The sequence below is a fragment of the Tursiops truncatus genome, chromosome 15, assembly GCF_011762595.2.
Source record: "Tursiops truncatus isolate mTurTru1 chromosome 15, mTurTru1.mat.Y, whole genome shotgun sequence".
In the NCBI taxonomy this organism is placed as follows: Eukaryota; Metazoa; Chordata; class Mammalia; order Artiodactyla; family Delphinidae; genus Tursiops; species Tursiops truncatus.
Window position 1 is genome coordinate 60238297 of NC_047048.1, and position 27834 is coordinate 60266130.

Below are 27834 nucleotides of genomic sequence, written 5' to 3' on the forward strand. Positions count from 1 at the left end.
ACTCATCTCCCCTCCCCTTCTCTCCCCCTTTTTCTTTTTACCTTTTAATCCCCTTTACCCATTTCTCCCACCCCCTGCACCTCTGGCAACCACCAATCTGTTCTCTGTATCTATGAGTTTGTTTTTACTTGTTTTTCTTTTTTTAGATTCCACCTACAAGAGAGATCATATGGTATTTGTCTTTCTTTGACTTATTTCACTTAGCATAATGTCCTCAGTGTCCAACCATATTGTTGCAAATGGTGATTTCATTTTTTATGGCTGGATAATATTCCATTGTGTATATATACCACAATTTCTTCATCTCTTCATCCATCGATGGACACTTAGGTTGTTTCCGTATCTTGGCTATTGTAAATAATGCTGCAGGGAACATAGGGGTGCATCTTTTTGAGTTAGTGTTTTCATCTTCTTTAGATAAATACCCAGAAGTAGAACTGCTGGATCATATGGTAGTTCTATTTTTCATTTTTTGAGGAACCTCCATATTGTTTTCCACAGTGGCCGCACCAATTTACGTTCCTACCAACAGTGCACAAAGTTTCCCTTTTCTCCACATCCTCACCAATATTTCTTGTCTTTTTGATAATAGCCATTCTAACAGGTGTGAAGTGATCTCTCATTGTGGTTTTTGACTTGCATATTCCTGATGATTAATGATATTGAGCATCTTTTCATGTACCTGTTGGCCACCTGTTTGTCTTCTTTGGAAAAATGTCCGTTCAGATCTTTTGCCCATTTCTGAACCCTTGTCACATTGGTCTCCAGACTCTCGGCACCATCTCAGGGAGGGCACTCGGCTCTACTTCAGTCCCCCTCCTTATGCTGCAGCCTGAAAACTCTCTCAAGGAAGTGAGCTAGGCAGTCATGGAACTTACCTCACTTGTTTCCCATCTGTCTGGGATTACTGTCCTTTATTGATCAATGTCCAAAGCCTTGAAAACCACTGTTTCATATATGTAGTTTTTCTGGTAGTTGCAGGTGGGAGGATAAATCTTACCTGTTTTTTCATCTTGGCTAAAAACAGAAGTCTCTGCTGCTCCCTTTTTTAACCTGTAAGATCACGGGGTCTCTGAAGGGCTGTGTGAGTCCTGTTACATGAAAGGGTCACTCATGGTAGCTGCTTAATCGGTTACTCCCTCCTCACCCATGGATGGTGAGTCTAAAGGGCCTAATTCCTGGCAATCTAAGCTTGGCAGTGACTTGGCTGCACCTAAGAATGCTCTAGGCCGAGAAACTGTGCGATTGAACGTGTGCTAGCCGAGAAGTCTGCGCCCTCTAACCCTGAGGCCACTGCAGGGTGAAAGTGCTATCTAGGGCCCCACAGGAGAGCTGAATTATAACTGCAGCTCCTAGAGATGACAGTCTTAACCACCCCACTGGACGCTGTGGACAGACACCCAGTTTACCCCTGATGTTTGGTCCAAGCAAGTCACAGTACCATGTTCCCCCTCACCGATAACTGATTCAAGAGCAGACCTGTTACCCAGTTCTAGCCGATTAGATGCGGAACCCAGAAAGTCTAAAGTGGCTTCTGGGAAAGTTTTCTTCCATTTTAAGCAAGTCATGGGAAGACACAATCTGCCTTCTCTGGAGTTGCCATATCCCGAAGTTACCCTTGGAACTACTGCTACCATCTTGGTACCAACCCGAGAATGGAACCAACAGGAAGGATGGCAGATCAGAGAAGAAGGCCCAAGTCTTTGCAGACATCATTGAGCTGCTGATTCAAACAGCCCCAAAGCCCACCTGACCTCTGGATGTTCACGTAAGGGGAAAAAATTCTCTTGTTTAAGTCAATTAGAGTTTCTGTTAGATGCAACCAAAAGCATTGTCACTGAACTGGCCACCTGGAGGGCTGCAGGCTTATGGGGAGGGGGAGACACCTGAAGGGACTTTTTCCTCCCGCTAAAGAATTTCCAAGTTTTCCTTTAGGTGAGAAACTCGGGCTGAGAGCCATGAAAGGATGTGTCCAAGGCCACACAGTGGGGAATCAAGAGCATGCCGGCCTATCAGCCTTCCGGCTAGTGCCTGCTCCACCCCAGCCCCTGCCCTTGAGGTCGAGTCAGCTGTGATGGTGGGGCCTGTGAGGTGGGAGCCTCGAAGTTCACTGGCCCAAGTTAGCGTTTAGTTCTCCTGCTAAGCAAAGGCAAGCGGATATCAGACATACTTGCATCTCTGTGCTGAAATCATGTCCTTGGGAGAAAATATCAAAGTCCCCCAAGCTGTAATCAGGGCGGTTATAGGTAACAACTAATTGCTATAGTTTCTAGACAGATTCATTCTGATTGAAAAGAACTTGTCCAAAGTTCCTTCCCAGGACAACGGAACAGGGCAGACCTCTGAGAGCATAGGCTCGTGTCTGTCACACCAGAGCAGGAAGACCCTCCTCGCCCTGAACTCCTTCCTCCACCCTTGGAGCATGTGTAAGCCAGGCGGCCATATCTCTGTAGGAGGGACCAGGAATGGGCCCAGAGACATCACCTCAACTCCAGAGAGTGCCTGGAAAATGGCTGCCTTCGGGCCATACAGAGCTCCTATCCTTAGAGATCGTCTTCCCCTTGCCCACCTGTGAGAGCTTCCTGAACCTCGAGCGTGTGAAGCATTCATTCCTCAAAGAGTTCCTGAGCCCCCAACTGTGCCAGGTGCTACTCTAGGTGAGGGGTATTCAGCAGTGAATAAGACAAAGTCCCCATGAGTGCAGAGGAAACGGCAGATCAATAAATCAATATGCAATCTAACGTAAGGGGTTGTCAGCGCTATAACAAAATCCAAATCAGAGAACCGGGAGGAGGACTGTCAGGGTGTTTTTCGGAAAGGGTGGTCAAAAACGGCCTCCCTCAGGAGGTGAAACTGTAACAGATGAGCTGAGAAACCTTAATGAATCAAGGAGTCGGCCGTGCAGATATCAGGAGAAGAAGGTTCCAGGTGAGGGAAGCGCAAGCAAAGGTTTGAGCCAGGTTTGAAGACTAACAGGAGTTGGTGTCACTGGAAAGCGATCTGGAGGGAGAGGTGGAGGAGATGAGGTTGGAGAGGTGATAAGGTCAGATCTTGAGGGTCTTGCAGGCCACGAGGAGCACGTTGGCTTTCCCTCTTGTGTGCGATTGGAGCCGTTGGAGGGTTTGGAGCAGAGGAAAGACATGACCCGACGTAGGTTTAAAGAACCACTCTGGCTGCTGTATCCGTGTGAGCTCCCTGTACACAGTAGGTGTTCACTAAACGTCAGGGGTTATTATCACTGTTTTCAGGCTCTTGAGCTCACTGAGAGCAGAAACCTGAATAGAGTCATCTTGCGCCCCCAACATCCGGTACGGAGGACGCTAAGATGCGTGGATAAACAAATGACTCAGGACCCGAATAAATGAGCAAGCAGGAGTGGGTTCTGAGGACGAGACTCAGGCCCCAGAAGAGCGCCAAGACCCACGGTTGCCAAGGCCCCCCACCGAGGCCAGTCACGGCATGAAGGAGGTGTGCTGTTGGCCACGCAGCAGGAAGATCAAGTGAGCACCTGTCTGGGTAAGCACCACTGTCAAAGGCCTAAGGACGTGTAGGATGCAGCTGGGCCCCAATTTGGGCTGCAGGAGCCAAAGTGCACCTGCCAAACACCAGGCGCAGGGCAGGCAAACCACATGGGGCACTGGCTTCCAGAATCGCCAGGCCGCCTCCACTTCAGGCTCGCCCTGAATCCCCTGGGAGCATCTGGGACAGCACAAAAGAGAACCCCAGAGGGTGCAGCCCAGCCAGGCACTGGTGTGCCAATTTTGGGTTCTCAGTCTACTTGGGAGGTGGCAGAGATTGTGGTGGGCTAGGGCAATCATGGAGGGCTTCCTGGAAGAGCTGCAGCCTGGATAGATGGAAAAGATTCAAACTGAAGGTACTGGAGAGCGGGAGTTGCAGACACTGACCCCTGCCTTGCCTCCAGCTGCCCCATGAGCTCTCCCACCTCTGAACCACATCTGATAGCCCTCCCCACTATCTACAGGACAATGCTTTGGCTTTGCATTCAGAGGTCCTGTTTCCAGAAAATAGCCTGAACCTACCCATCTAGGCTTGCCTCTTCCAAGCGGCCACACGCAGGGCACATGTTGTGCCCTAAACACATCATGCATTTTCTATCCCAGCGCCTCTGGTCACACTGTTTGCTCTGTCAGGAATTTCCTTTTTCAGGCCCAATTTCTAAACTACCGCCCATTTTTCAAAGCCCAGCTCCAGTGTCCTGGCTTCAGAGAAGTCTCTACCCTCTGATCCCACATCATACACAGCTGGGAAGAGCTGTATGCCAAGCTGGACTTAGCTGGGTTCTGTCTCTTTGGGGTGACTGTTATGTACCAGTTAGGCCTCTTGTCCTGGTGTAATTATTAGTAGTGTCCCTTTCACTCCCAGATGTGTTCTAGCTAAGGACAAATTACATGGTCACCCTTCATTGTCCCCACACTTCTCTGCCCAACTGAAATCCTTTGGGCAGCAACCACGTTGGCAGGGCAGAGCACGATACTCTGACACATTTGGCTAAAGTCATTCATTTCACACAAGTAATTTTTGAGGTGCACGTGGGGCAAAGCAGCAGACTGAGAGGTCCCTGTCCTCCTGACACACGTTAGATGGGAGAGGAAAAGAAGAAAACGAAGATCACTTCAGAGTTACAAGTGCCATGGAGGCAATCAGGAAGAGAAGGGGAGAAGCAATGCCGAGGGGCAGAGAATGACTTTAGACAGGCTGGGCAGGAAGGGCCTCGGGAGAAGCGTTTGGGGCCAGAAAAGCAAGTGCGAAACCCCTGAGGTCGGAATGTGCTTAGTGTGTTTAATGAGCAGCTTAGAGGCAAGCATGGGGGAAGCAAAGGAAGATCGAGGGGAGATGTTGGCAGGGACCAGAAAATGCTGGAATCTGTCAGCCACAATAAGGAATTAGGATTTTTTTTTCTGTCAATGGAGGGTTTTGGATGGGGGAGTAACATGATCTGAGGTTTTTTTTTCCCCCCAGACCGAAAAGTTTTTATTTTTTCTTCAAGCAATAGAAGACAAAGTGCCATGAATCCTCTTCTGATTGGACAAAGCCACCTTATGACTGTTTCTCTGTCTAGAAGCAGTGATGTCAGTTACAGCGATGTCATTACAACACCGCCACTGGGACACAGGTCATCAAGACCATCAGAGTTACAGATTTCTTTTCGGAGGTTATCCTCACAGAATATGGTAACAATTTCTAGTCTTAAGTCCTACAAAACCACCTTATTCAAACTACTTCTAAGTTCAGGGTTATATTAACAGCCACAACAACTTAATAACAATCACGAATAGCCACATAGGTTTCCAAATGGTGTAGAAAAATTACACTGATATTCTTGGTAAATGTTCTCAGCTCAAAGCAACAAGCAGGACTGGACAGCTCAATTTCCCCAGTGGATGGAAATGCAGAAGGGGATGCATCGGAGCTGACTTAAAAGCAGCGAAATGAGGGACTTCCCTGGTGGCCCAGTGGTTAAGACTCCATGCTTCCACTGCAGGGGGCATGGGTTCGATCCCTGGTTGGAGAACTAAGATCCTGCATACCGCATGACCAAAACAAAACAAAACAAAACAAAAACAAACAAACAAAGCAGTGAAATGTAAAACAGAGCATAAACTTTCTACATACCCAAAGTCATACCTGGATTGAGGGAACCTCTAAAATTGTAGTGTTCTGTTATGCGTTCTTCTAATTTAAAGAGATGTCACCAGAAAACTACTAGAGCTAATCAATGAATTTGGTAAAGTTGCAGGATACAAAATTAATACACAGAAATCTCTTGCATTCCTGTACACTAACAATGAAAGGGCAGAAAGAGAAATTAAGGAAACAATCCCATTTACCACTGCAACAAAAAGAATAAAATACCTAGGAATAAACCTACCTAAGGAGGCAAAAGACCTGTATGCAGAAAACTATAAGACACTCTTGAAAGAAATCAAAGAAGACACAAACAGATGGAAAGATATACCATGTTCTTGGATTGGAAAAATCAATACTGTGAAAACGACTCTACTACCCAAAGCAAACTACAGATTCAGTGCAATCCCTATCAAATTACCAATGTCATCTTTCACAGAATTAGTACAAAGCCCAGAGACAGGGGCTCCCCTGGTGGTGCTGCAGTTAAGAATCTGCCTGCCAATGCAGGGGACACGGGTTCGAGCCCTGGTCTGGGAAGATCCCACATGCCACGGAGCAACTAAGCCCGTGTGCCACAACTACTGAGCCTGCACTCTAGAGCCCACGAGCCACAACTACTGAGCCCACGTGCCACAACTACTGAAGCCCACGCGCCTAGAGCCTGTGTTCCGCAACAAGAGAAGCCACCACAATGAGAAGCCCACGCACCGCAACAAAGACTAGCCCCCACTCACCGCAACTAAAAGAAAGCCCGCACACAGCAATGAGGACTCAATGCAGCCAAAACTAAAAATTAATTAATTAATTAAAAAAAAAGAAAGCCCAGAGATAAACCCACACACCTATGGTCACCTAATCTATGACAAAGGAAGCAAAAATATACAATGGAGAAAAGACAGCCTCTTCTGTCTTTATAAGTGGTGCTGGGAAAACTGGAGAGCTACATGTAAAAAAATGAAATTAGAACACTCCCTAACACCATACTCAAAAATAAACTCAAAATGGGTTAAAGACCTAAATGTAAGGCCAGACACTATCAAACTCTTAGAGGAAAACATAGGCAGAACACTCTTTGACATAAATCACAGCAACATCTTTTTTGAGCCACCTCCTAGAGTAATGAAAATTAAAACAAAAATAAACAAATGGGACCTAGTGAAACTTAAAAGCTTTTGCACAGCAAAGGAAACCAAAAACAAGACGAAAAGACAACCCTCAGAATGGGAGAAAATATTTGCAAACGAAGCAACTGACAAAGGATTAAACTCCAAAATATGCAAGTAGCTCAACATCAAAAAAGCAAACAACCCAATCAAAAAATGGGCAGAAGACCTAACAAACACATGAAAAGATGCTCAACATCACTAATTATTAGAGAAATGCAAATCAAAACTACAATGAGGTATCACCTCACACCGGTCAGAACAGCCATCATCAAAAAACCTACAAACAGGGCTTCCCTGGTGGCACAGTGGTTAAGAATCCAGCTGCCAGTGCAGGGGACACAGGTTCCAGCCCTGGTCTGGGAAGATCCCACATGCCACAGAGCAACAAAGCCCATGCTCCGCAACAAGAGAAGCCACTGCAATGAGAAGCCCGCCCACCACAACGAAGAGTAGCCCCCGCTCGCTGTAACTAGAGAAAGCCTGCACATAGCAACGAAGACCCAATGCAGCCAAAAATTAATTAATTAACATTTATTTTAAAAAACCTACAAACAATAAATGCTGGAGAGGGTGTGGAGAAAAGGGAACCCTCATACACTGTTGGCAGGAATGTAAATTGATACAGCCACTATGGAGAACAGTATGGAGGTTCCTTAAAGAACTAAAAATAGAACTACTATATGACCCAACAATCCTACCACTGGGCATATACCCAGAGAAAACCATAATTCAGAAAAACACATGCATCCCAATATTCACTGAAGCACTATTTACAATAGCCAGGGCATGGAAGCAACCTAAATGTCCATCAACAGAGGAATGGATAAAGATGTGGTACATATATACAATGGAATATTACTCAGCCATAAAAAGGAATAAAAATGGATCATTTGTAGAGTCATGGATGGACCTAGAGAGTGTTATACAGAGTAAAGTAAGTCAGAAAGGGAAAAGCAAATATCGTATAATAACACATATATGTGGAATCTAGAAAAATGGTATAGATGATCTTATCTGCAAAGCAGAAATAGAGACACAGACGTAGAGAACAAACGTATGGATACCAAGGGGGAAAGGGGTGGGGTGGGAGGAATTGGGAGACTGGGATTGGCACATATACATTATTGATACTATGTATAAAATAGACAACTGATGGGGACATACAGTATAGCACAGGGAACTCTTACCTAATGCACTGTGGTAACCTAAATGGGAGGGAAGTCCAAAAGGGAGGGGATATCTGTATGTGTATGGCTGATTCATTTTGTTGTGCAGTGGAGGCTAACACAACATTGTAAAGCAACCATACTCCAATAAAAATTAATTTAAAAAAAATCTACACGCAGACGTAGAGAATGGACTTGAGGACACGGGGAGTGGGAATGGTAAGCTGGGACGAAGTGAGAGAGTGGCATGGACATACATATCCCACTAGATAGCTAGTGGGAAGCAGCTGCATAGCACAGGGAGATCAGCCTGGTGCTTTGTGACCACCTAGAGGGGTGGGATAGGGAGGGTGGGAAGGAGGCACAAGAGGGAGGGGATATGGGGATATACGTGTATGTATAGCTGATTCACTTTGTTATAAAGCAGAAACTAACACACCATTTGTAAAGCAATTATACTGCAATAAAGATGTTAAAAAAAACTACAAATTTCCTCAATAGGGTTGACCATCAAAATTTTTAGAAACTGGAATAATCAAATAAAAATAAATTTAAAAAAATAAAAGGAAAAAAGTATTAAAAAATTAAAAGATCAGTTGGTGAATCAAAAAAGTTAAGAAGATTCGGGGGCTCCCCTCCCTGCACCTTGCAGGCCCTCCTCCATCCCTGTCTTCCCAGCTGGCTCCAACTTCTCTTGCACGCCCCTGCCGAGAGCAGCCCCCCCTTTATTTTGTGTTAAGGTCTCCCCAGGTCCTCGGGAGCAGAAGAGAAGCCCTTCCATGGGAAGGGACCTGGGTATGGTCATTCCCCCAAAATGAGATGGAGACAGCCCAAAAAAACTGTCTTAGGGGGTCTCAGGAGTGGGGCACGGCTAAGCTCCTGTACTAACAGGATCCCATGAGGGTTTGGACCCGGCGAAAGGAGAAGAAAGTAGAGTTGGAGCTAAAGTTAGTCTCCAAGAACACAGCACGAAACAAAACAGTGTGCTAACCCTGCGGGCCCGGAGCTCCTGGTGTCTCTGCTCAGGGGCCCTGTGCTGTCCCCCGTTGCTGAGGGGGACAGGGCACTGGAGCAGAGGGGGCAAAGAGAGCTCCGCCAAGCTAGAGGACAACCCTCCCTCTCTGGAGACAATCGGAGAGGCAAATTCCACAAGAAAGCCTGTCTCCTCAGCTGTTTGTAAAAAACCTTGCTTCTTCAGTTATTTTGTTTCTGAGCTATCACTTTAAAGAAAATAAAAACAAACATGTGAGATCTCGGCAGGTGGAGAAAGGCCTCACGACCAGAAACACCCCCTCTCCAGCACCCCCAAGCTGGCCGCCTAAAAACAAGTGGAGACAGGGGAGTTGGGTTCTGTGTGAGTCCAGTGACTGGAGCTCAGGAAGGTAGGCTTCTGGAAGGGACTCCGTTACTGCCCCTGCCTTAAGTGCATGCCCAGATATGCCAGCGTGGCAGAGTTCCTGGGGTTTGGGGAGCTCTTGTGCATTGGCAGGTGGCCCACCTGGGTTCACAGGCAGTTCTTGAGGTCCTTATAGACCTGCGAGCAGGCAACAAGGTCGCTGGCAACCTGGGTGAAACTCATGAGAAGGGCGATGACCAGACACAGGTAGGACACAGACCTTCAAAAGTCAGTAGCAGGTCGGGAGGTAGGACCAACACAGGGGTAAGAAGAGCAGTGTGATCACAAAGAATGCACTGCCCACTGCTTCATGTCCTTGACCTCACCCCATGCCCATTCTGCTAGATGCCCAACAGTCCATTAGCCTGGCCTGTGGTCCTGAGGTCCTGGAATGTCCAAGTCTGGCTGACCAAATGCACCCACTTCCTCTTGGGTGACAAGACTCAGCTTGCCACAGACAGGTGTGGGGTCAGCATAAGTATGAAGCCTGGCATGCTGTGGCCTTGAAGGAGTAGGCCTCAAAGAGGCACTGGTCCTCCTAGTGATGACCTGTGGGTGCCCATGTAAAAAACGGGTGGTGGGGCTTCCCTGGTGGCGCAGTGGTTGAGAGTCCGCCTGTTGATGCAGGGGACGCGGGTTCGTGCCCCAGTCCAGGAAGATCCCACATGCTGCGGAGCGGCTGGGTCTGTGAGCCATGGCCACTGAGCCTGCGTGTCCGGAGCCTGTGTTCCGCAACGGGAGAGGCCACAACAGTGAGAGGCCCGCGTACCGCAAAAAAAAAAAAAAAAATGGGTGGAAGGCCATGATCAAAGACAGGTCCAGGGCCATGAAGATGACGGTAGTACCTGTCCACAGCGCTGGGTGCTTGGGTAGACACTGTGGCATGTGACAGTCATGTGATGCATGGAGCCTACATGGAAACAGAAGAGCGTGGCCATGAAGGCCACAATCTCGGAGCTGAGTCCACTGAAGTCCAAAGGGGTCAGAGTACATGGAACAGAAAGCAGACAGCAGAGTGCCATGGCTGGCCTAAGCCCAGGTCCCCAGGAGGCAGAAAGGAGTCTTGTGTAGGGGCCAGGTCCCAGGGCAGGACTTAGCCAGACTGGAACCCATAGGGCCTAGGAGGGGCCTCTGTGGGCCACCTTGCTAGGCCTTGCCTGGCTCTGTGGGGCCTATCCCAGAGCAGGTAGTACTGCAGGGGGTTGGGCCACAGGTCCTCTTTAATAATCTGGGCAACCCTGTCGGCCTCCGGGAGGCTGTGCTTTGAGAACCAGCTGAAGAAGCTGTGGATGGTGTTCCGGTTCCTGTGTACCAGAGTTGGAGGTTCCTGGCCCCAGTGCCAGCAAATGCGACTTGCAATTGACACCACCCGGCCTAAGGATCTGCACTCATACTTCTTCACTATCACCTTGTTCCGGAAGTAGGGGTTGCTCCAAAAACTGAACTTGAACTTGCAGCCCGTCCTGGCGTGCCTGTGCTCCCTCACTTCCAAATTCATCAGGTAGCAGAGCATGTCTTCGCCTCGGGGGCTGATCATGGCTGACAGCTGCGGGTGGTTCAGGAAGGTGGTGACCCAGAAGCCAGGAATATTCTGGATGATGAAGCTCCTTCGGGCTAGGTGCAACCGGTGCATGCGCCCAAACCTGCGCTCCAGCCGCAGGTAGGCCCTGCCTGCCTGGGCACTCACGGCCTCCAGCTCCCACTGGATGGCTTCCAGCGGGTCCACAACTGGGCCACCACAGTTCAGGGGCCCCGGGCCTTGCTGCGCCTCCGCTCCCACCTCCAGCTTCTCCCCCCGCACCAGCTTCTCGGCCACCTCCATCTCCTCTCCCACAGGCTGCTTCCCCACCTCCCGTTCCGCCTCCTCCATGAAGATGGCGCCCTCCCCAGTCGTCACTTCCTCTGCCTTCCCGCCGGCTCCAGCCCGAGCCTCCCACCCTTCTGCGCCACAGGTTTCTGGGCCCCCGTCCCCGAAAAGGCCGTTTTCTGGGCTCAGGCCAGTGGCCGCGGAGGCCGCTTCCCGGCCCCCCGGGGAAGGTAGGATGGTCCCTGGGCGGGCTGCGGGGTCGGGATACCCGCGTCCCCCAGCCTCTTGGGCCCCAGACGCGGTGACCGGGCGCGCGGCGGTTTCCAGGCCCCCCGCACCCTCGTCCGCCATCACCTGCGGGAGCCTCTGGCCTGGAGGGGCTCGGGGCGCGCGGGCGATACTGCGGGTTCAGCGAGAGGGGCGGCTGGATGGCTGGCAGCGACCCCAGCGGGACCGCGGGTAGTAGGCAGGGAGGCCCGATTTTCTCCTACGGGGCTCGCCCCGCCCCTTGCGCCCCGACGCTTTTACGGATGTGATTCGCAAGGGTTCCCCGGCTGTCTTGGGACTAGGCGCCTGGTGGAGTGGCAGGGGGCTGCCCGGTGGGGATGCGACTGCGGGCGCCCAGACAGAACTGGGAGTCGGCGGTGGAAATGGGGTGAAGTGCAGGGGTGTACCAAGCAGCGAGCAGCTCTGAGCAGGCGCCCAGGATCAGGCCCAACCCCAGAGCCACCACGCCAGGCGATTACTGTTCCCCGCATCTGCGGTGGACAGGTGGGAGTCGGCTGATGCCCACACTCGACTGTGGCTTTGGGGCAGCTTTCACAGGATAAATTACTCAGGCATATGCAGAGGACCCAAGAGGTATCCTTTGCAGAGGCTGACTAGACTGAAACTTGCATGGTAATTGTCAGGCACACAGAGGTGCTCAAAATATTTGTGGGGAAAGGCAGAAACAAGGTCTGAGTAGAAGGATCTAAGGGCGAGGGAAGATCCCAAATGCTGCCAACCAGGAAGCAAGTGGGCCTCTGCCTGGTTTCCCTGAACGAGCTGGATCTTCCTGGGCTGACAGGCTGAAGGGTGGACATGGCTTCACCCCGTCCTAGGCCTAGGGGCTACCCCTTTCTCTGCTCCAGACATTTCACAAATGTGAACTCTAGTCTGAAGTGCAGGGTCTGTGCACAGATAGTAAGAGCCTGGATGGACCAGCCCCCGCAGCCCTGATCCTGCAAGTGCACCTGCACTCCTGTGATCTCAGCTCCCAAACTTGTGGCCCATGGAGGTCAATACACCCAATACCCCACCCGCTCACCTGGAAGTCCTTGCCACCTCCTCCAGAAGGCCTTCAGCTTCCTCCCATCCAATGGAAAAGATAGCTTTGAGCCCCCAGACCCACTCCTGGGTATGCATCCCCTAGAGGGCAAGGTGGATTCTCTTGGGGCCCTAGCAGGGATCCAACCCACTGGGGTGGACAGTTAGTCAAGTAAACAGAAGGCCAAAGAGATGAACAGCCAGCCCACTGCCTTTGTACATAAAGCACCTGTTACACACATTAACACTTAACGTCCCATAAATTCTTGGGCTGGTCTCTGCAGTGATTTGCACTGCTTGGCTATGAACACTGGCTCCAGACCCCAGAAAGGCAAGCTCAGTCTGAGCCCTGGACAGGAGGATCTCAGTACAAAGGATGGGGCCCGGAATAGTGATGACTATCTTCACTGGAGACTGGCCAAGCAACATCAGGTGAAGCCATAATGGCCTTTCAAGAGTCTGTCTGAACCAAATGGGTAGGCACGAGTGTGGTCAAGGTTAGGTCCTAGCTCTGTCACTTACCAGCTGTGCGCCTTGGGCAATGGATGACATTTTTTTCTTGGACAACCAGCATCCATTCCTCATCCTAACAGTACCCCAAATTTCCTTTGAGAAACTACTCCAACCCTTGTCTCAGCCTTGTCATCACTGGCCTATAGTGACTGGTTTTGGGATGGCACACAATGCCATCATGGCCAATGAGACAGGAGACGCTTACGTGAATAAAGGACTCCTCTCTCCCAGAAAGGGTCCCTCTCCATTTGTGGTCAGCACTGTGTGAAAATGACTGGAATTATGGCAGCATTCTTCTACATAAAGGGACAAACCATTTTGAAGGGCTGGAGGATGAAGTCACAACTGCACAAGATAGGGCAAACACAGGAATGCTAAGGCCAACCATGTTTGAGCTGCTGGATCAATATTAACCTCAAGACTGCACTTCATCTGGCATTTTCAGTGACATGAAATTTCACCATTTAAGCCAATTTGGTTTTTCTGACTCTTGCACCCAAAAATATTAAGTGGTGGCATGATGCCACTTACCTCAAAGATCTTTAATATCAAAGTGCAAAGTTTGTAGGTGCTAATGTGAAAGGTTGTTACTGTCTGCCCTATACTCATCATCCCCTTGGATGCTAAAGATGTCTGGATTCCAGTTCTTCTTCAAGCTCTCTCCTACCCCTTCCCAATCAAACAGGTTCACAACTTCCAAACACATCATTCAGAAGTTTTTAATAAACAACTTCATTATAAAAACTTTTTTTGAAAATGTAATTCTGCAAAACATTGAAAAATCTACTTTAACAAAGATAGGCCCTGTGCATTTTCTAATGGCACTTATATTTTACAATTAAAAACCTTGTTTTATATAAAGCCAAAAATACTCCAAGAGGTTATTCACTGTGTTTACAAAGTGCTAGAAGGTTTTGTCTTGTATTTTTCTCTCTTTAAATAATCTGGCGTTCCGAAAGAGTGGCTCCAAAGCCTTGACCACTGGGAAGGAGGGAGGGAGGTGTATGAGAAGTGGTGTTTCAGGAGTGCTAGTGCCAAACAGTAGGAGGTGGAGAGGTGCACTATGGGGAGAACCCGCTAAGGAAGGAAGCTCACACCGGAAGAAACTGAACTGGAATGCTTCTTCCAAACCCCTCCATAGAGGCACTAGATTATGATGGTGGATCCTTCTCCTGTCACACCAGTACACCCCTTTCCCTCGCCACAGACCCTACTCTCCAGTGGTGAGGTTACAGCCAATTCCTTCCACAGCAGGTTCAGAGTTCCAGGAGAGGCCAGGGTGGGGTCCCAGAGGAATCTGGACTTTTCTGGCCAACACCTGCCTAAGGCAAAGTTTCTTATTACATAAATATCCTTGTTAAAAAGCAAAATATTGATCCTGTACAATATAAACTGTTAAAAAAAATCGTGCTTAAAAACAGCTCCTAGATAAAGAGGAGGTGGAGAGAGGGTGGAGAAAACAGCTACCAAAAAGAAGGGGGGTGGGGACTTAAAGGGCTACTAGGGGAAAGTTTAGGGCAGTGAGAGAATTTCAACTTAGGACAATATCTACGAGCAAAAGAAGTAATCACACCTGCTTCCCAGATTTCCATTAACAAAATGCCATTGTAAAAGGGTGAGGGAAAAAACCTCATTGTTATTCCTTTCCCTACCTCTCACATCTCTAAGATGTGCACAGATCCTCTGAGCTGACACAACTGGGCATGCTATCCCCTGGCCCCCAGGACTGCACTCAACCCTGACCAGCTACTGTGCAGAGGGGGAGTTGCCTGCCACTGTTCAAGGCAGCTCATGCTGACAGAGGTTGGAGGTGGTGGGGGAAGGGAACATCACCCCTTTTCCTGGTCCCCGTTTGGTCTCTGCCAACATGCCGTGGCTCCTGTCCTGGGCAGAAACCCCTAGGCTCTCATGGCCTCAGTAAGGGTACTGAAGTGGGTTTGGTACTGAGTAGGATAAAGCTATTCTTATCCTTTGAACAACCAGGCCAATATGGACTTTTTTCTTTTTTTAAATTTTGGGGAGGTTTAAGAAATGGCTGGGTGTCTATGGTCCAAAAAAAAAAAAAAGGTGAAGGCAAATGTTCCTCTGCACCAGCAAAGTTCACAGTGATAGGAAAATTCCTTGTGGGTGGGAAGGGCATTGAAGGAAGAAGAAAAGAGGAACAGGACGGAAGGAAGAAGTGAGGGGAGGAGGGGCAAGGCCCGTTACAAGGTTTTAAATAGTTGCTTTGCCTGTCCTATGAGTTTCCCAGCATCACTAATGGGGGAGAGTATTCAAGGAAGGGACAGGAAAGAGCAAAGAGGAGGCGACTCTTCTAACAGCCCAAGACTTTATATTCTGTGGCCAGAGGCCCATTTGCCTCTGTAAACGAAAGATGCAGGGAAGGTGGCAGGGAGGGGTGAGGGTTGCTGGGTCTAGTGATGAAGATCAGAGACGACAAGGAGAATGGCAGCAGAGTCCTGTTTGGATCCTCACATACCATTTCCTATACACGAGTCCCAATAACATGCACAGCATGCAGGAGGTGGCTGCGTACCAAGGGGACGCTTTTAAAAGTAAACCTTAATTAGTCCCTGGGACTCACTGAAACTAATTTTTAGAAGCAAATCACCTACTCTGATTCTAATCTTGCCAGACACCTTTATATCTGGTTTTGTCTTTTTTTTAAAAGGTATCCCAAACTAGCCTGCCTAAATTAAAACATGCTTATTCACTCCACATTGCTTCCAATCAAGGGCCAGGGAGCTACATTATAAGGCTTTCACCTCAAAGGAAGAGTACTGGCCTGGGCTGAAGCAGAAGCCTGGGTCTTGGACCTGCTCAGTTCCTGATGATAAACCAAAGTGATTTCTAGACAGAAGGGGGAGGGGGGGAGGACTGGGAAGAGGCTGAGGCAGTTCCTCGGTAGTTTGTCCTGAAACCCTAGTGGAGAAGCCAGTACGAGGCACCTGCTGAGAGAAGTGCCCAGAAACTGCTGGCTGCATCTGTAGGAGTTAACAGTAAAGAGGTAGGAGTGTGTTTCTGAATCAGAGTGGAAGTGTCTCAAGAGGGCCCCACACTGGTGGTCCCCGAGCTGCCTCCCTTCCACGAGTGGGAAGAGCGAAGCCCATGCAGAACTGAGATGAAGCAGGGATGGGGTTCAGCTGGGCAAGAGCTGTGCTATCTGTGGCAGGGAGCCCCACAAGTCAGAAGAGAAGAACTAATCATTTGTTGCAAGAAACTTGCTGAGTACTGGGGGCAAAAGTGAGAGGGGCCACAAAAGGAAGATGGAAGTTCTTTGATGGAGAGCAGAGAAGCCTAGGCACAGTGGGCCTGAGTCCACGGGACTGCAAAGTGGGAGAGAGGAGGAACACTGTAGAGAAGAAAAAAGTTTGGTATGGGAGGCAATGATGTACACCCAGAGATTAGGACTCAACTATCTGCCCAGTCCTAACTTTCTGAAAACTCTTCTTCCAACAATTCCACAACTTCCTGGAAAAGAGACAGGGGAGAGACAAATGAGGTCTCACCCTCTCCTTTGCTATCCACACCAGCCTAGAACCGGAGTCCCTCATTCCAAGACTAATGATAAAAGCTCATGACATTCAGGGTGGGGATTAGAGAATTGGGGCGGGAGGTGATGGAAGTGGGCATGCCTTTCATTTCTTCCCCTCTCCAGTTCAAAAGGAGGATGAGGGGGTCATGATGTACTTGGAGAAAAACAGAATTGCAGACCTGTGAGAAAACCGCTCCAATCTTCTTGCCTGTCTCCTGTGGACTCTGCCGACGAAGGCAGGAACAGACACAGTCATGGAAGATGGCAGAGACTGAAGCAGTCCAAAGTCAGTTTATTTCCCCACAGGGGAAAAATATGACCTCAAGTGAAGAGAAGTCAGTGAGACCCGACTCCGCCTTGTAAACAGGGCTCCAGTTAACACCAGGTACCAAATGGTTCCGGCTGGTGCCAACTGGAATGGACTGGTGGGAATGGATTCACGGTGTGTAAACAATGTTCACTGCAATCATTCTAAGGCTATACAGCTCAGCAAGGGAGGTGAAATGGTGTGTCTGAGGCGACTGTGTAAACGGTACCGTTGCTGGAAAACACTGAAAATGGAGGTGCTAGGACAGGAGGGATGGAGGTGATGGGAAGAACAGAGGCCCTCTCTCCTGCCTGTTGGCTGGAAGCAGGCAATGGACCCGCTGCAGCAGGGCCTGACCAACTGCTGTGGGGTCTGCAGGCTGGGACCAGAAGACAGGCTTCTTGGGCTATTTCTCTCGAGGTCATCCAAAGTAAAACCCTCTGTGTCTCCGAGACCTCTCCCTTCTCCAAAGAGAAGGAGGTTCTGATGCTTTGGAGAGGGAGAGGGCTAGGTGTGGCTCCCGATTCAGATTAAAAAAAAAAAAAGTAAAAATACCTGAAGTCCTATTGTATGAAATCTTTTCATGGGGTTGGGGCTCAAGGCTCCTCCTGGAACTGATCCTGGAGCCCAAGCCCCGAAACCAAGTGCTCCATACAGATACTGAAATTTTTCTTTTTGAACTCAGCTCTGAAAGCTCAGCTGCCTTCATGGGGGATGCATATGGGGTAGATACTGAGACTCCCTGACAGAGCCAAGACTGAGCTGAGGTCCTCCGTGGGGCTACTGGAATGCCTGGTGGAAACGAGGCAGGGTGGTGGTGCTCAGGCCAGAGGTGAAGACAGGAGGCAAGGAGTGCAGAGGCCCAAAGTTCAGCGGTCCCCCAGCTCCCGGGGAATCTTGAGGCTGAGCTTGCAAAGTGGTGAGCAGGGGCTGCGCCTCGGCCTGGGAGTAGCCCATGACCAGGCCTCCTGTGGCCCCGGGTGGGTTACATGGGGGCAGGTTGAGAGGAAGAAAGCCCAGTAAGTGGGAGAAGTCCACATTAGCAGCGCAGAGGGCCTCAGAGAGGTTGGCGGGGCTCTTGGTGAGCAGTGCTTCATCTAGGAGGGCCGCAGCTGCCGCCGGCTGAGGTGAGGCGGGCTGGGGTTCAGCGGATGAGAGAGAGAGGCTTCCAGGAAGCTCCGCCAGAAAACTATCCACCTCCACTTTGGGCAATTTGTCGGGCAAGTATGAGGTAGATCCAAGCTGGTATTTTGGAGGAAGCTGAGCTGGGGAAGAGATAGGTGAGGACTCCAGAGGGTAGCTCATACCCATGGGCAGCGTGTTGTGCACCAGGGAGTGTGGCACGCCCGCACTGGGCATGGTAGGGATGTGGGCACCATACATGCCCATGGGCAACATGCCAGGGAAGGCCTTGGCCCCCATCACGTCCCGAGAGGCCATGCACAGCACAGGGCTCAGCTCTTCCTTCACATTGACTGTGGAGCTGCAGCTGAGTAGGCCTAACATGTCCACTGGCTCTGTCTTGATCTTGAGCAGCTCTTGCGAGTGACTCTTCTTGACATGACGTGTCAGGTGGTCTTTGCGGCCAAATCGCTGGGCACAGTACTGGCACAGGAAGTCTTTCCGGCCTGTGTGGACCACCAGGTGCCGCCGCACATCCTTACGAGTATAGAACCGCCGGTCACAGTGGTCACAGGGGTGCTTCTTCTCCTTGGTGCCACCTGCTACCCGGCGTGAGTGGGCCTTCAGGTGCTCTAGCAGGGCCTGGGTACTCTCGAAGGTCTGCAGGCACACCTTGCAGCTGAGGTCACCACTGCTGGCGGCATGCATGGCCAGGTGGCGCCGGTAGCCCAGCTTTGTATTGTAATTCTTACCACACTCAGAACAGTGGAGGGCCTCTTTGTTGGGGTCATGGGTCTGCAGGTGGTTCCGCAGATGATCCTTGCGGTGAAACATCTTATCACAGTACATGCACTGGTGGGGTTTCTGGGCTGAGTGAGTGGCCATGTGCCTGGAGATAGGGATGGAGGACAGAGGAGAAAGAAATGAGATCACAAGGGCTGGCTAGACAACTGAGTTGTCCACTAACAGGCAACCAGACACAAAAACTATGGTACAGCCATGCAATGGAATGGAATACCACGCCAACTGTATTCTATAGATATCCCTGACCACCTGCAAAATCATGTACTGCTATTCTTTGCAGCACTGATTTTAGTGGCAAAAAATCAGGAACAATCTAAATGTCCATCAATAGGGAATTGATTAAGTTATTCTATGTCCATAAAATGACTCAACTTTTTTTTTTTTCTGGCCATGAGGCTTGTGGGATCTTCGTTCCCCGATCAGGGATCGAACCTGGGTCCTCAGCAGTGAAAGCACAGAGTCCTAACCACTGGACCACCAGAGAATTCCCAACTCAACTTTTTAAAATAATGGCAGCTTTATACATACCACAGGTAACAAGCTCCTAGATACACTTAAGTCAAAAAAACCCATGAGACAGAATAGTGCCTATGGAATGGTACTATACATATGAAAAGAGGGAAGATATATGTATGTTTGCTTGTATGAGCTTAAAATATTTCTGGAAGGCTACACAAGAAACTGACAACACTGGCTACCTATGGGGAGAAGAAATGGGCAGCTTTTATGGGTGTGATGGAGAATTTTCATTATATACCTTTTGAATTTTGAATGCATTTCCTTTGCAAAAAAAAGCGTATTTATAAAAATTTAAATGACACAATAAAGGGAAAATGAAATGTATCTAAACTTCCTGATCTGGAACAATATCCGAAGATATAGGGAGCCAAGTCAAAAAAGGAAGTTCAGTATAGTGTGTATAATACAATCCCCTGTGAAAATAAAGAAGGAAGGGAATACACGTTTGAATGTCTCAACAAGGACATACAAGAAACTGCCTTTGGGGAGGAGAACAGTGGCTTTGAGTGTGACAATTCATTTTTCACTGCATGTCCATTGGTACCATTTAAATTGTTTGCCACACAAAGCAGCAACATTTAATTTTAGCATATGTGCTGCCGAAGCGAGCACAGCAGCAACATTTAAAAACTTTTTTTTAGTGATCTGGCACCTCAGTGTCCCTTGGTTTGCTCCTGCTCCTTTCTGTCTGGAAAGCAGCTCAGAATCCAGGAACTGCAATCCAGAGCTCCACAGTACATTCAGAATCAACTCAGCAAGACTTTGGAGTCCCATGGTTTGCAAGCCCTGTGTGAGATGTGTGATTAACGTTGTTCTCCCTAAGAGGCTGAAGCACAGGGCAGCCCCACCCACCAGTCAGTAAGTGGCAGAGGCTGCATTTAAACACAGACCTTCTTGAGACCCAGGTTCACTTAGGTATGCCACTGCTGTCTCTAGCACAGCACCCAGTGATTCTTATCAATCGTACCCATTACCCTCATGCTATGTGTGAATGCTCACACCTATGAGGGTTACTATTAACCTCCTGTGACACAACTGGCATGAAAACGTATGAGAGGGAGATGCTGAGTGATCCACAGTCTATTTCCCTCATTTTGAAGGTGAGGAAACAAAGGCCCAGAGAGGTTTAGTAATTCACCTAAAATACAGTGACTAAGGGTGGAGTCAAGGCTCCTGTCTCCTGGCCCAGGACCTTTCCTGTAGCCTCCCACTGACACTCAGACTGTCACTAAGAAAGTCTAAGAGGACAGCCCCAACTGGAATTCACCTAAGACAGAGGAGCACACAGAATCAAAGCATTCCTGAGGACAACAGAACTGTCATGAGGGCAATCCTGGCCACACGCTACCCTGTTACCTGTTTTAGTTCCTTCCTATCAACTGTTTTCCAGACAAGGAACTGAGGCTTTCTGTGGTCATCTTGTCCTTGTATTTACTCATTTACTGTCTGTCCCTGCTACTAGACAGTAAACTCAAGGAGGGCCAGCACCCCCATCTGTCTGGCTCACTATTCTGTCCGTATCACTGAACACTGTGCCTGGTATGTGGCAGGAGATCAATAAATAATAGTCAAGAGATGAATGACTGTGCATCAGGGAAGTCTACATTATTGGTAAAGGGCATGTTCATGGTCCTCTGACGGAAAGGCAAGGATAAAATCAAAATTATGTCCGAGCGGGCCCCCCTCCCTTCAAAGCTGCTCTGTCATTATCTGCTTTACACCAGGGCTTTCACATTCCATTTCACTTTAAGTAGGGGTTCTTGGGCTTAGAAGTTTCAGGAAATCTTCCAACCCAGAGGACACCAGGGACTCTACAGAGACATAAGTAATCATCTGAGTGGCATACTAGTTCAGTAGAAGAGGCACTGCAGGACCTAAGAAGCTATAGACCTTGGGTAAGTTACTTCTCCACTCTGAGCCTGCACTTTAAAATTTACAGATTGGACCTGAGGGTCTCCTTTTCCTTCTTAACTTCTAAAACTGATTCCTAATTTGGGGCTAATATTCTGACCATTACCCGACACAGGTGGGGATAGTAGCACAGGCGTACCTCAGAGATATTGCAGGTTTGGTTCCAGACCACTGCGATAAAGTGAACATCACAATAATAGGAGTCACATGAATTTTTTGGTTTCCTAGTGCATATAAAAGTTATGTTTACACTATACTGTGGTCTATTAAGTGTGCAATAGCATTATGTCTAAAAAACCAATGTATATACTTAATTAAAAAATACTTTATTGCTAAAAAATGCTAGCTATCATCTGAGCCTTCAGCAAACTATAATCTTTTTTTGTGAGAATTACCAAAACATGACACAGAGACATGAAGTGAGCAAATGCTGTTGGAAAACTGGTCCAACTTTCTTGACTGAGAGTTGCCACAAACCTTCAATTTGTAAAAATCGCAGTATCTGAGAAGTACAATAAAGTGAAGTGCAATACAATGAGGTATACCTGTATTGAAAAAAAAATTCTATCTAGTTTGTTCGTGGCTACCTGATATTGTACCCATCAGATTCTAGTGTTTGAATAAAAAATACCACCATTATTTTTCAGTGAGTGACCTCAAATGGCTGACGTTCAGGGTACACTTATGGGACAAATTAACCTCTACTCTTCTGCCACAGATAAAGTCCCACACTCAGTGGAGTCTCTCTGGCTTTATCCTCTGGAAACCTCAGGGCAGGAAGAAGTATGGGAGTATCACCTACCTATACAGCTTGTACTTGGAGGCAAACGCCTTGCCACAGTGCAGCTGAGGGCAGCTATACGGTCTCTGCTCTGGATGGGGGAGGCTCTGAGGCCTCAGCTTCTCCCCATTTGAGAAGGGTGTCCCCGAGATTTCACATTGGCACTTCACTTGACTCTCCGCCTCCCGGCCCCGAGGCCTGGGAACTAGTTTCCAGCCCACTTCCTCCTCCTGCTTTGCATCTTGAATCCAGGGGGGTACGCTGGTGAAAAATGTGGTCATGGCAAGGCTAATGGCGAAGGGCCATGTTATTGAGAAAGCCTCCCCATCAGCTCCACAGGGCTCTGTGCTCTGTCACAGCCTCCAACGCAGCCTTCAGAAAACAATCTCTTCACCTGAAACATCAGAACACCTGGTGTTAGGGAGCCCAATACCATGAAAACATGGGCTCTGGAGGCAGAGAGATCCCCGTTCCATCCCAGCCCTTCCACTTAGAAGCCATGTGACTTTCAGCCAATTACTTACTTCCCTGAGCTGTTCCCTCATTTACAAAATGGGCTTAATAATCTCCTACATCATAAGGATCTTTTGAGGATTAAATGAGATAATAAATACAAAGCATTCAGCAGAAGGCTGGGCACCTAGTGCTTAGTGGTAACTATTATTACAAGTACCACCTAGGCTAATAGGAAAACAGGATAATCAGAGGAAGTAAAAGCCCTAAACTCCAGACTTTCCCTTCTAGCTTCACTTTTACATCCTTTCCACTAAATTTAGAAATAGCAGCACCTCCTCCTCCTCTTCACCCTACCTCCTCCTCACTTTCTACAATTCTCCTCATAGAGGTGCTAAGGAGCAATAAAATGCCCAAAAGGCATCAGAGGAGAAAGAAGAAGCCATTACTTAGGAAATTTACACCCTGGAGAGTCAGCCCCTGCGCCAGATGTGTTCCTTAGCAGATGTGTTTCTTAGCAGCATATCAACATCAAGAGGTTCTGTCTGAGGAAGGCAACAGCAAACTCAGCATTTCCACTAAACCAGTACTGGTCCTGTCCCGCCCTCAACCACCACTCTGGGTCTCTTGGTCTCAGGGCCCAAACCATACTTCTTTAGCAAAGTCCGCTGAACACGCAAGGTGTTGAGTGGTGCTGAGGGTCCCAAAGACCCTCATAGAACACGTGCATGTCTCCATTATGAGCAAGTAACACATTTGCATTAGAACTTAGACGCCATCACCAAACTCTGATTCTTTGAGAGTTCAGATCACATCTCTTTCATCTCCACACACCTAGCACCTAGAAAAGGACTTTCAACTTTCTTTTAGATGAGTAAATCAGTCATTGAATGCAAGTGGATTCTTATTGGCTAACATGCTCAGGAAGTTCTGGTTTAAACTGAGTTCCAAAGTGGGGAGCCAATATCTTGAAGTCTGATGCTTTCTACTGGGTTGTGGAGTGGGGCGGGGGAGCAAAGGTGACACAACTTCTTTCCTGACACAACTTCTTTCCTGACTCAACTCAGAGGAAGAGAGAAAGGGCATTACCATACTGATTCTCAAAAGGGGGACAACAGAGCCACATTCACACTCACAAGCTCATCACACGAGATTACCAACCCCAATGCAACTTGCTATAACAGGGGGATTTCCTTTGAAGAGGTCATGCCAAAATTTGGTCATGAGGCTTTTCCATGTGAAGGGAGCAAAAGGGGTATCTGGGGATTGTCCATGAGAATCTGGGGAGGGCTCCAATTGCACAAACTAGCTGTGGGCCAAAGAATGCTTGCTCAGCTCATTAGCACCTGCTGCTTACAGTGACCATTCAACCAACAGGCTGGCCGTGAACGAGATGATGGGATCAGCGGGTTTATGCCCGAGAGAGCTTTGCTCATCATTAACATAAGCTACGTCCTGTTCAGGAACCATTCCTCTTGTTGAAGAAACACTGCAATGTAATATGATAAACATCTCCCTATCACGAGTGGAGATTTGCCTAGAAAGATCTGCACAAAGGTGGCTGCATTTTGCGTGAGTCACGTGTTAGCACTAAAAACTAGTCCCACTTGAGCCTTCGAGTCATCATGGCATATTTGCCTGCTTCACGATAAACCTCAAAGGCCTCTGATGTCTGGCTTTCATCGTTTAAGTCCCCTCCTTCTTCCAAAGGGTGGAATTACCTGTTTATAATACCAGTGATTACTAGGCAGCTTGGAATTGGGTAGTGAGTGAGCACGAATTTGAACATCTAGTTTGAAGGGAATTTCCCCCACCTTCAAAGTCAAATTCTGCCCCACCCCCCGTCAATATGTGAAATCATGCACCTCAGCCTCTGGAAAGTTGGGAATGGCAGCCAGAGGGAAGCAAGTCACATCACTTTGGCTGATGTGAGAGAGGAGCCTAGCTTTGGAAATTCCACGCAAACTCAGAAAGAGAACAGTATGTCCCCCACCTCCCACACGTCCACCTCATCTGTTCTCCCGAACAAGCACAAACAAGACACAGCAGTTTAGTATGCTGCTGCTGGAAGAGTAATGGGCTTCTAGGAAACAGGCTGATGGTGGCTAAGAAGAGCTCTCAAGGTTGTACTGATAGAATCAAAGAAGGAAGGCAGCAGCCATGTGCTTGCCTTGATTTGCACTTAATGGGGCTATGGCTTTAGTGTTACCTTAGGAACCCTTCTGGAAATCTAGTTTTTCTCCCTCTGTCCCTTGTCTGCAAAATCCTTTCATCCAGGAAGATTCCTGGGCCTCTCCCACATTATCCGAAGGCCTATTCCTTCAGACATCTTCCTCTGCAAAACTGAAAAAATTCTGCTTCTCTTTCAAAGCTGCTCTTCTGGTCTCATACTCTAACCTTAACAACTACAGAAGCTGACAGAACCTGTTCCCATAAAACAAACACAATCAATCCCTCCCAGTTACTGGTGTAACTCGGTATATTTTCATCCTAAGATTCCTTCTGGAGTCTGATATGAAGAGGGAGGTATTGTGGAAAGAACCTTGGACTTGCTATCAGAAGACTGCCACTTACTGGCTGTGAAACCATGGGCAGGTTACGTAGTTTCTCTGAACCTCAGTTTCCTCAATTTCTAAAATAGACATTTGTTCTCCTTACCTATAAAATCCTCATGGAAGATTCAGTGAAACTCTTGAAATGTCTGACATAAAGCGTGTAAATACAAACAGTGCTGTCTCTGAGGTCTAAACTGTGTCTCCCTCTTTTCCGCACGGGGCCTGAATAGTACTACTTTTTTTTCCTCCCTAGATGAGTCTTCTCAGGCCTCAGAGTGAGTTTCCTTCCCTTCCCAACATCTCCCCAGAATGCAGCCTTCCCCTTTTCCCTCACAATTAACCCTCAGCACATCCCCCAGAGCCAGTCCCCCTTACTTTATCTTCCTCCAGCACCATATCCTGGGCCAGAGCTCCCTCACTGTAGGAATCTCCTCTGTTATTAAGGCCCCATACCCCAAATACAAATGCTTGCTAAAAACTCTGTATGGCCCTCTTTGGAAGCCTTTAAAAGAGACAAATCGCTTCCTCGTCTGTCTGTCCTCTGTTGTGTGCCACGATGCCTGCTGCCCTCTGATGAAACTATAGTTTTTATGGTGTTACATCATCTCTATAGAGACTGCGTTCTTTCTCCATTATTAGCCTGTTTCCTCATCTGTAAAACTAAAAATACTTACCTCACAGGCTTGTTGTAAGGATTATTTTAGTCAGGTATGCAAAGGACTCAGCACAGGGCTTGGCTTGCTCTAAGTACCCAACAAAAGGCAGCTATTATCTTTGCCTTTGTATAGAGTTGCATGTTCCCACCTTCTGCTGCCACAGTTGAATTCTCTCAAACCTCCCCCCAAAACTGTTGAGAAATAGCGCCCCTGCACCAAGGAAGGGGTTAATCTGTAAGTGTTCTTAACTAGAGAGACCCACAGAGGATTAACAGCTCCACTTCAGTGACTACCCTAAAATAGCTTTTATCCCTGCTGCCCAAGAGCTACTTGGGGATCTGAAGAACTCAATTCAACACCTGCCGAGGAGGAAACACACCCAGGAACTTTCCTTGCAGTGGACACAATCTTCCCTTAAGCAGAACCCAAAATAGCAACTGGGAAATTATAAATAGACTTAGAGATAAAAAACAGGTCCTGACCTGGGCATCAGAAACAAATCCAAAAGACACACTGACTGACTGGAGAACAGTGAGAAGGAAAGGGGGAAATGGGTATAGCTGCCCCCCGCCACCAAAACACACACACAAACACACATACACTCCAGAGTGGGGGGTAGAATTAAATTACAGGGAGGCTGGAGCGTCTCAATGACTTGCATCATTCCAGGAGACATCAAACAGGATTAACAGGGGCTGCTAGTTCTTCTATCGGTGTAGATGGACCCTTTTTGGAGTCCTTTTGATTCATGATTTCCTGATTCCCGCTGCCTCCCACTCTTAAGGAGGCCTTGAGCAAATGGCTGCAATTCACAACAGCCCCATCTTCACCAAGAGGAAACCTGATTAGACACCCCCCCCCCAATCCCGTGGCCTCACCTTGGGCGGTAGGGTTAGCAACCCCAGGCGAGACTCTTTCAGAGTCCCAGGCAGACAGGTGGGAAAACACACAGGCCAGGTCACAGGAACACTTGCTGGTGAAAGTACCAACTCCCCACACCCGACGTCCCCTTATCTTTCACCTTACAAGTCCCTTTCCCCCACCGAGATGGGGCCAGGACAGGATTTGCAGGGGATAGCCTGTCTTCTGGTTCGTTTCTAGACCACCATACTGCATGGGGGGAAAGGTTAAACGCCCCTGGGCTGGGAGGGCTGGGGGTAGACGGCTGCCGGACCAGGGACAGAAATTCAGGAAGAAGTCTGGAGGTCTCAGGAATGGAAAGGAGGGAGGAGCAAGTTATCTCGATCCCTAAGAGACCCCCACTCCACCCTCCGCAAAGAAAGAGAGACGGTGGGGGGTGGGGGATGGATTACATGGGATGGAGGGTTAAAGGGGCTGAAGATAAAAGCGAATTCCCTGAATTTCAAGAGTCTCAAAATGGTACCGGGTGGAAACTGTCTAGAGTTTGGGAGTACGATCGCCGAGGAGGGAACTATAGGTAGAAATTATTTGGGTTCCCCAGAACCAAATAATTGGGGGAAGCCTCAAAAGGGGTTATGTGGTTCTGGGAAATGAAACAGAGGAGAAAGAGCGAACTATTTGGAGCAGGAAAGGGGGTTATGTGGGTCCGGGTAGGCGTGTCTGAGAGGAGAGAGCAGGTGCAGCTTATCTGCGTCCCCCAGACCCGGGTCCCTGGTAAGGTCAGCAGCGCGTTATCTGTGTTTCCCGGGAGCCTGCGGGGTCGGAGTGGGGACCCCCCCCCAGGGTTGAGGCTCCAGGTCTCGGAAGGGAGGGGGCCAACGGGGTTTCTTCAGGTCCCCCAGACCCAGGTATCGGGTCCGGGGAAAGTTTTCGTCACCCTGGGGCCTATCTGGCCCGGGCTGGCGCAGAGGGGGCCTCGGGTCGGGGGTGTGGGCGACCGTGCTGAGGGGCCAGAGATGAGGGGCGCTGCCACTCCGGGCGCCGGGCGCGCGGGTGCAGCGAGACTGCCTCCCGCCCCGCTCCCCGCCGTCCCCCGGGGCCCTCGCCCACACTCACCGCGCTCCGGGCCCCGCGCTGCGGGCCGGGCCGCGCTCGGGCTCCGCCAGGCCCGCTCAGGCCCCGGTAGTGGCGGCGGTCGGGCCATTGTGCGGTGCATTCTGGGAGCCGCACGAGCGGGCGTTCTGCCCGTGGAGGGGGCGGTGCCGCGGGGTCTCTATGGTCCCGCCTGCCCGCCGGCTAGAGCGGCCGGAGCGGCGCGCGGGCGG

The 27834-nt window shown here is 49.0% G+C and overlaps 2 protein-coding genes across 3 annotated transcripts; both read right to left on the reverse strand.

The window, feature by feature from the left end:
• Nucleotides 1-7331: 7331 nt before the first annotated feature.
• On the reverse strand, nt 7332-13561 carry LOC101321469 (putative testis-specific Y-encoded-like protein 3). Its single transcript, XM_073792860.1, has one exon. It carries the CDS (start codon nt 11533-11535, stop codon nt 10471-10473), a length of 1065 nt encoding a protein of 354 aa, XP_073648961.1. The 5' UTR covers nt 11536-13561; the 3' UTR covers nt 7332-10470.
• Nucleotides 13562-13706: 145 nt separating this feature from the next.
• PLAGL2 (PLAG1 like zinc finger 2) lies at nt 13707-27830 on the reverse strand. Of its 2 annotated transcripts, XM_019950846.3 has the most exons (3): nt 27626-27827; nt 22006-22378; nt 13707-18858 (listed from the first exon to the last, which is right to left on the reverse strand). In XM_019950846.3, exons 2-3 carry the CDS (start codon nt 22263-22265, stop codon nt 17628-17630), a joined length of 1491 nt encoding a protein of 496 aa, XP_019806405.1. In that variant the 5' UTR covers nt 22266-22378; nt 27626-27827; the 3' UTR covers nt 13707-17627. The 2 variants fall into 2 exon arrangements, with proteins under 2 accessions (XP_019806405.1, XP_019806407.1); XM_019950848.3 differs by lacking the exon at nt 22006-22378 and having other exon boundaries at nt 27626-27830.
• Between the last annotated feature and the right edge of the window lie 4 nt (nt 27831-27834).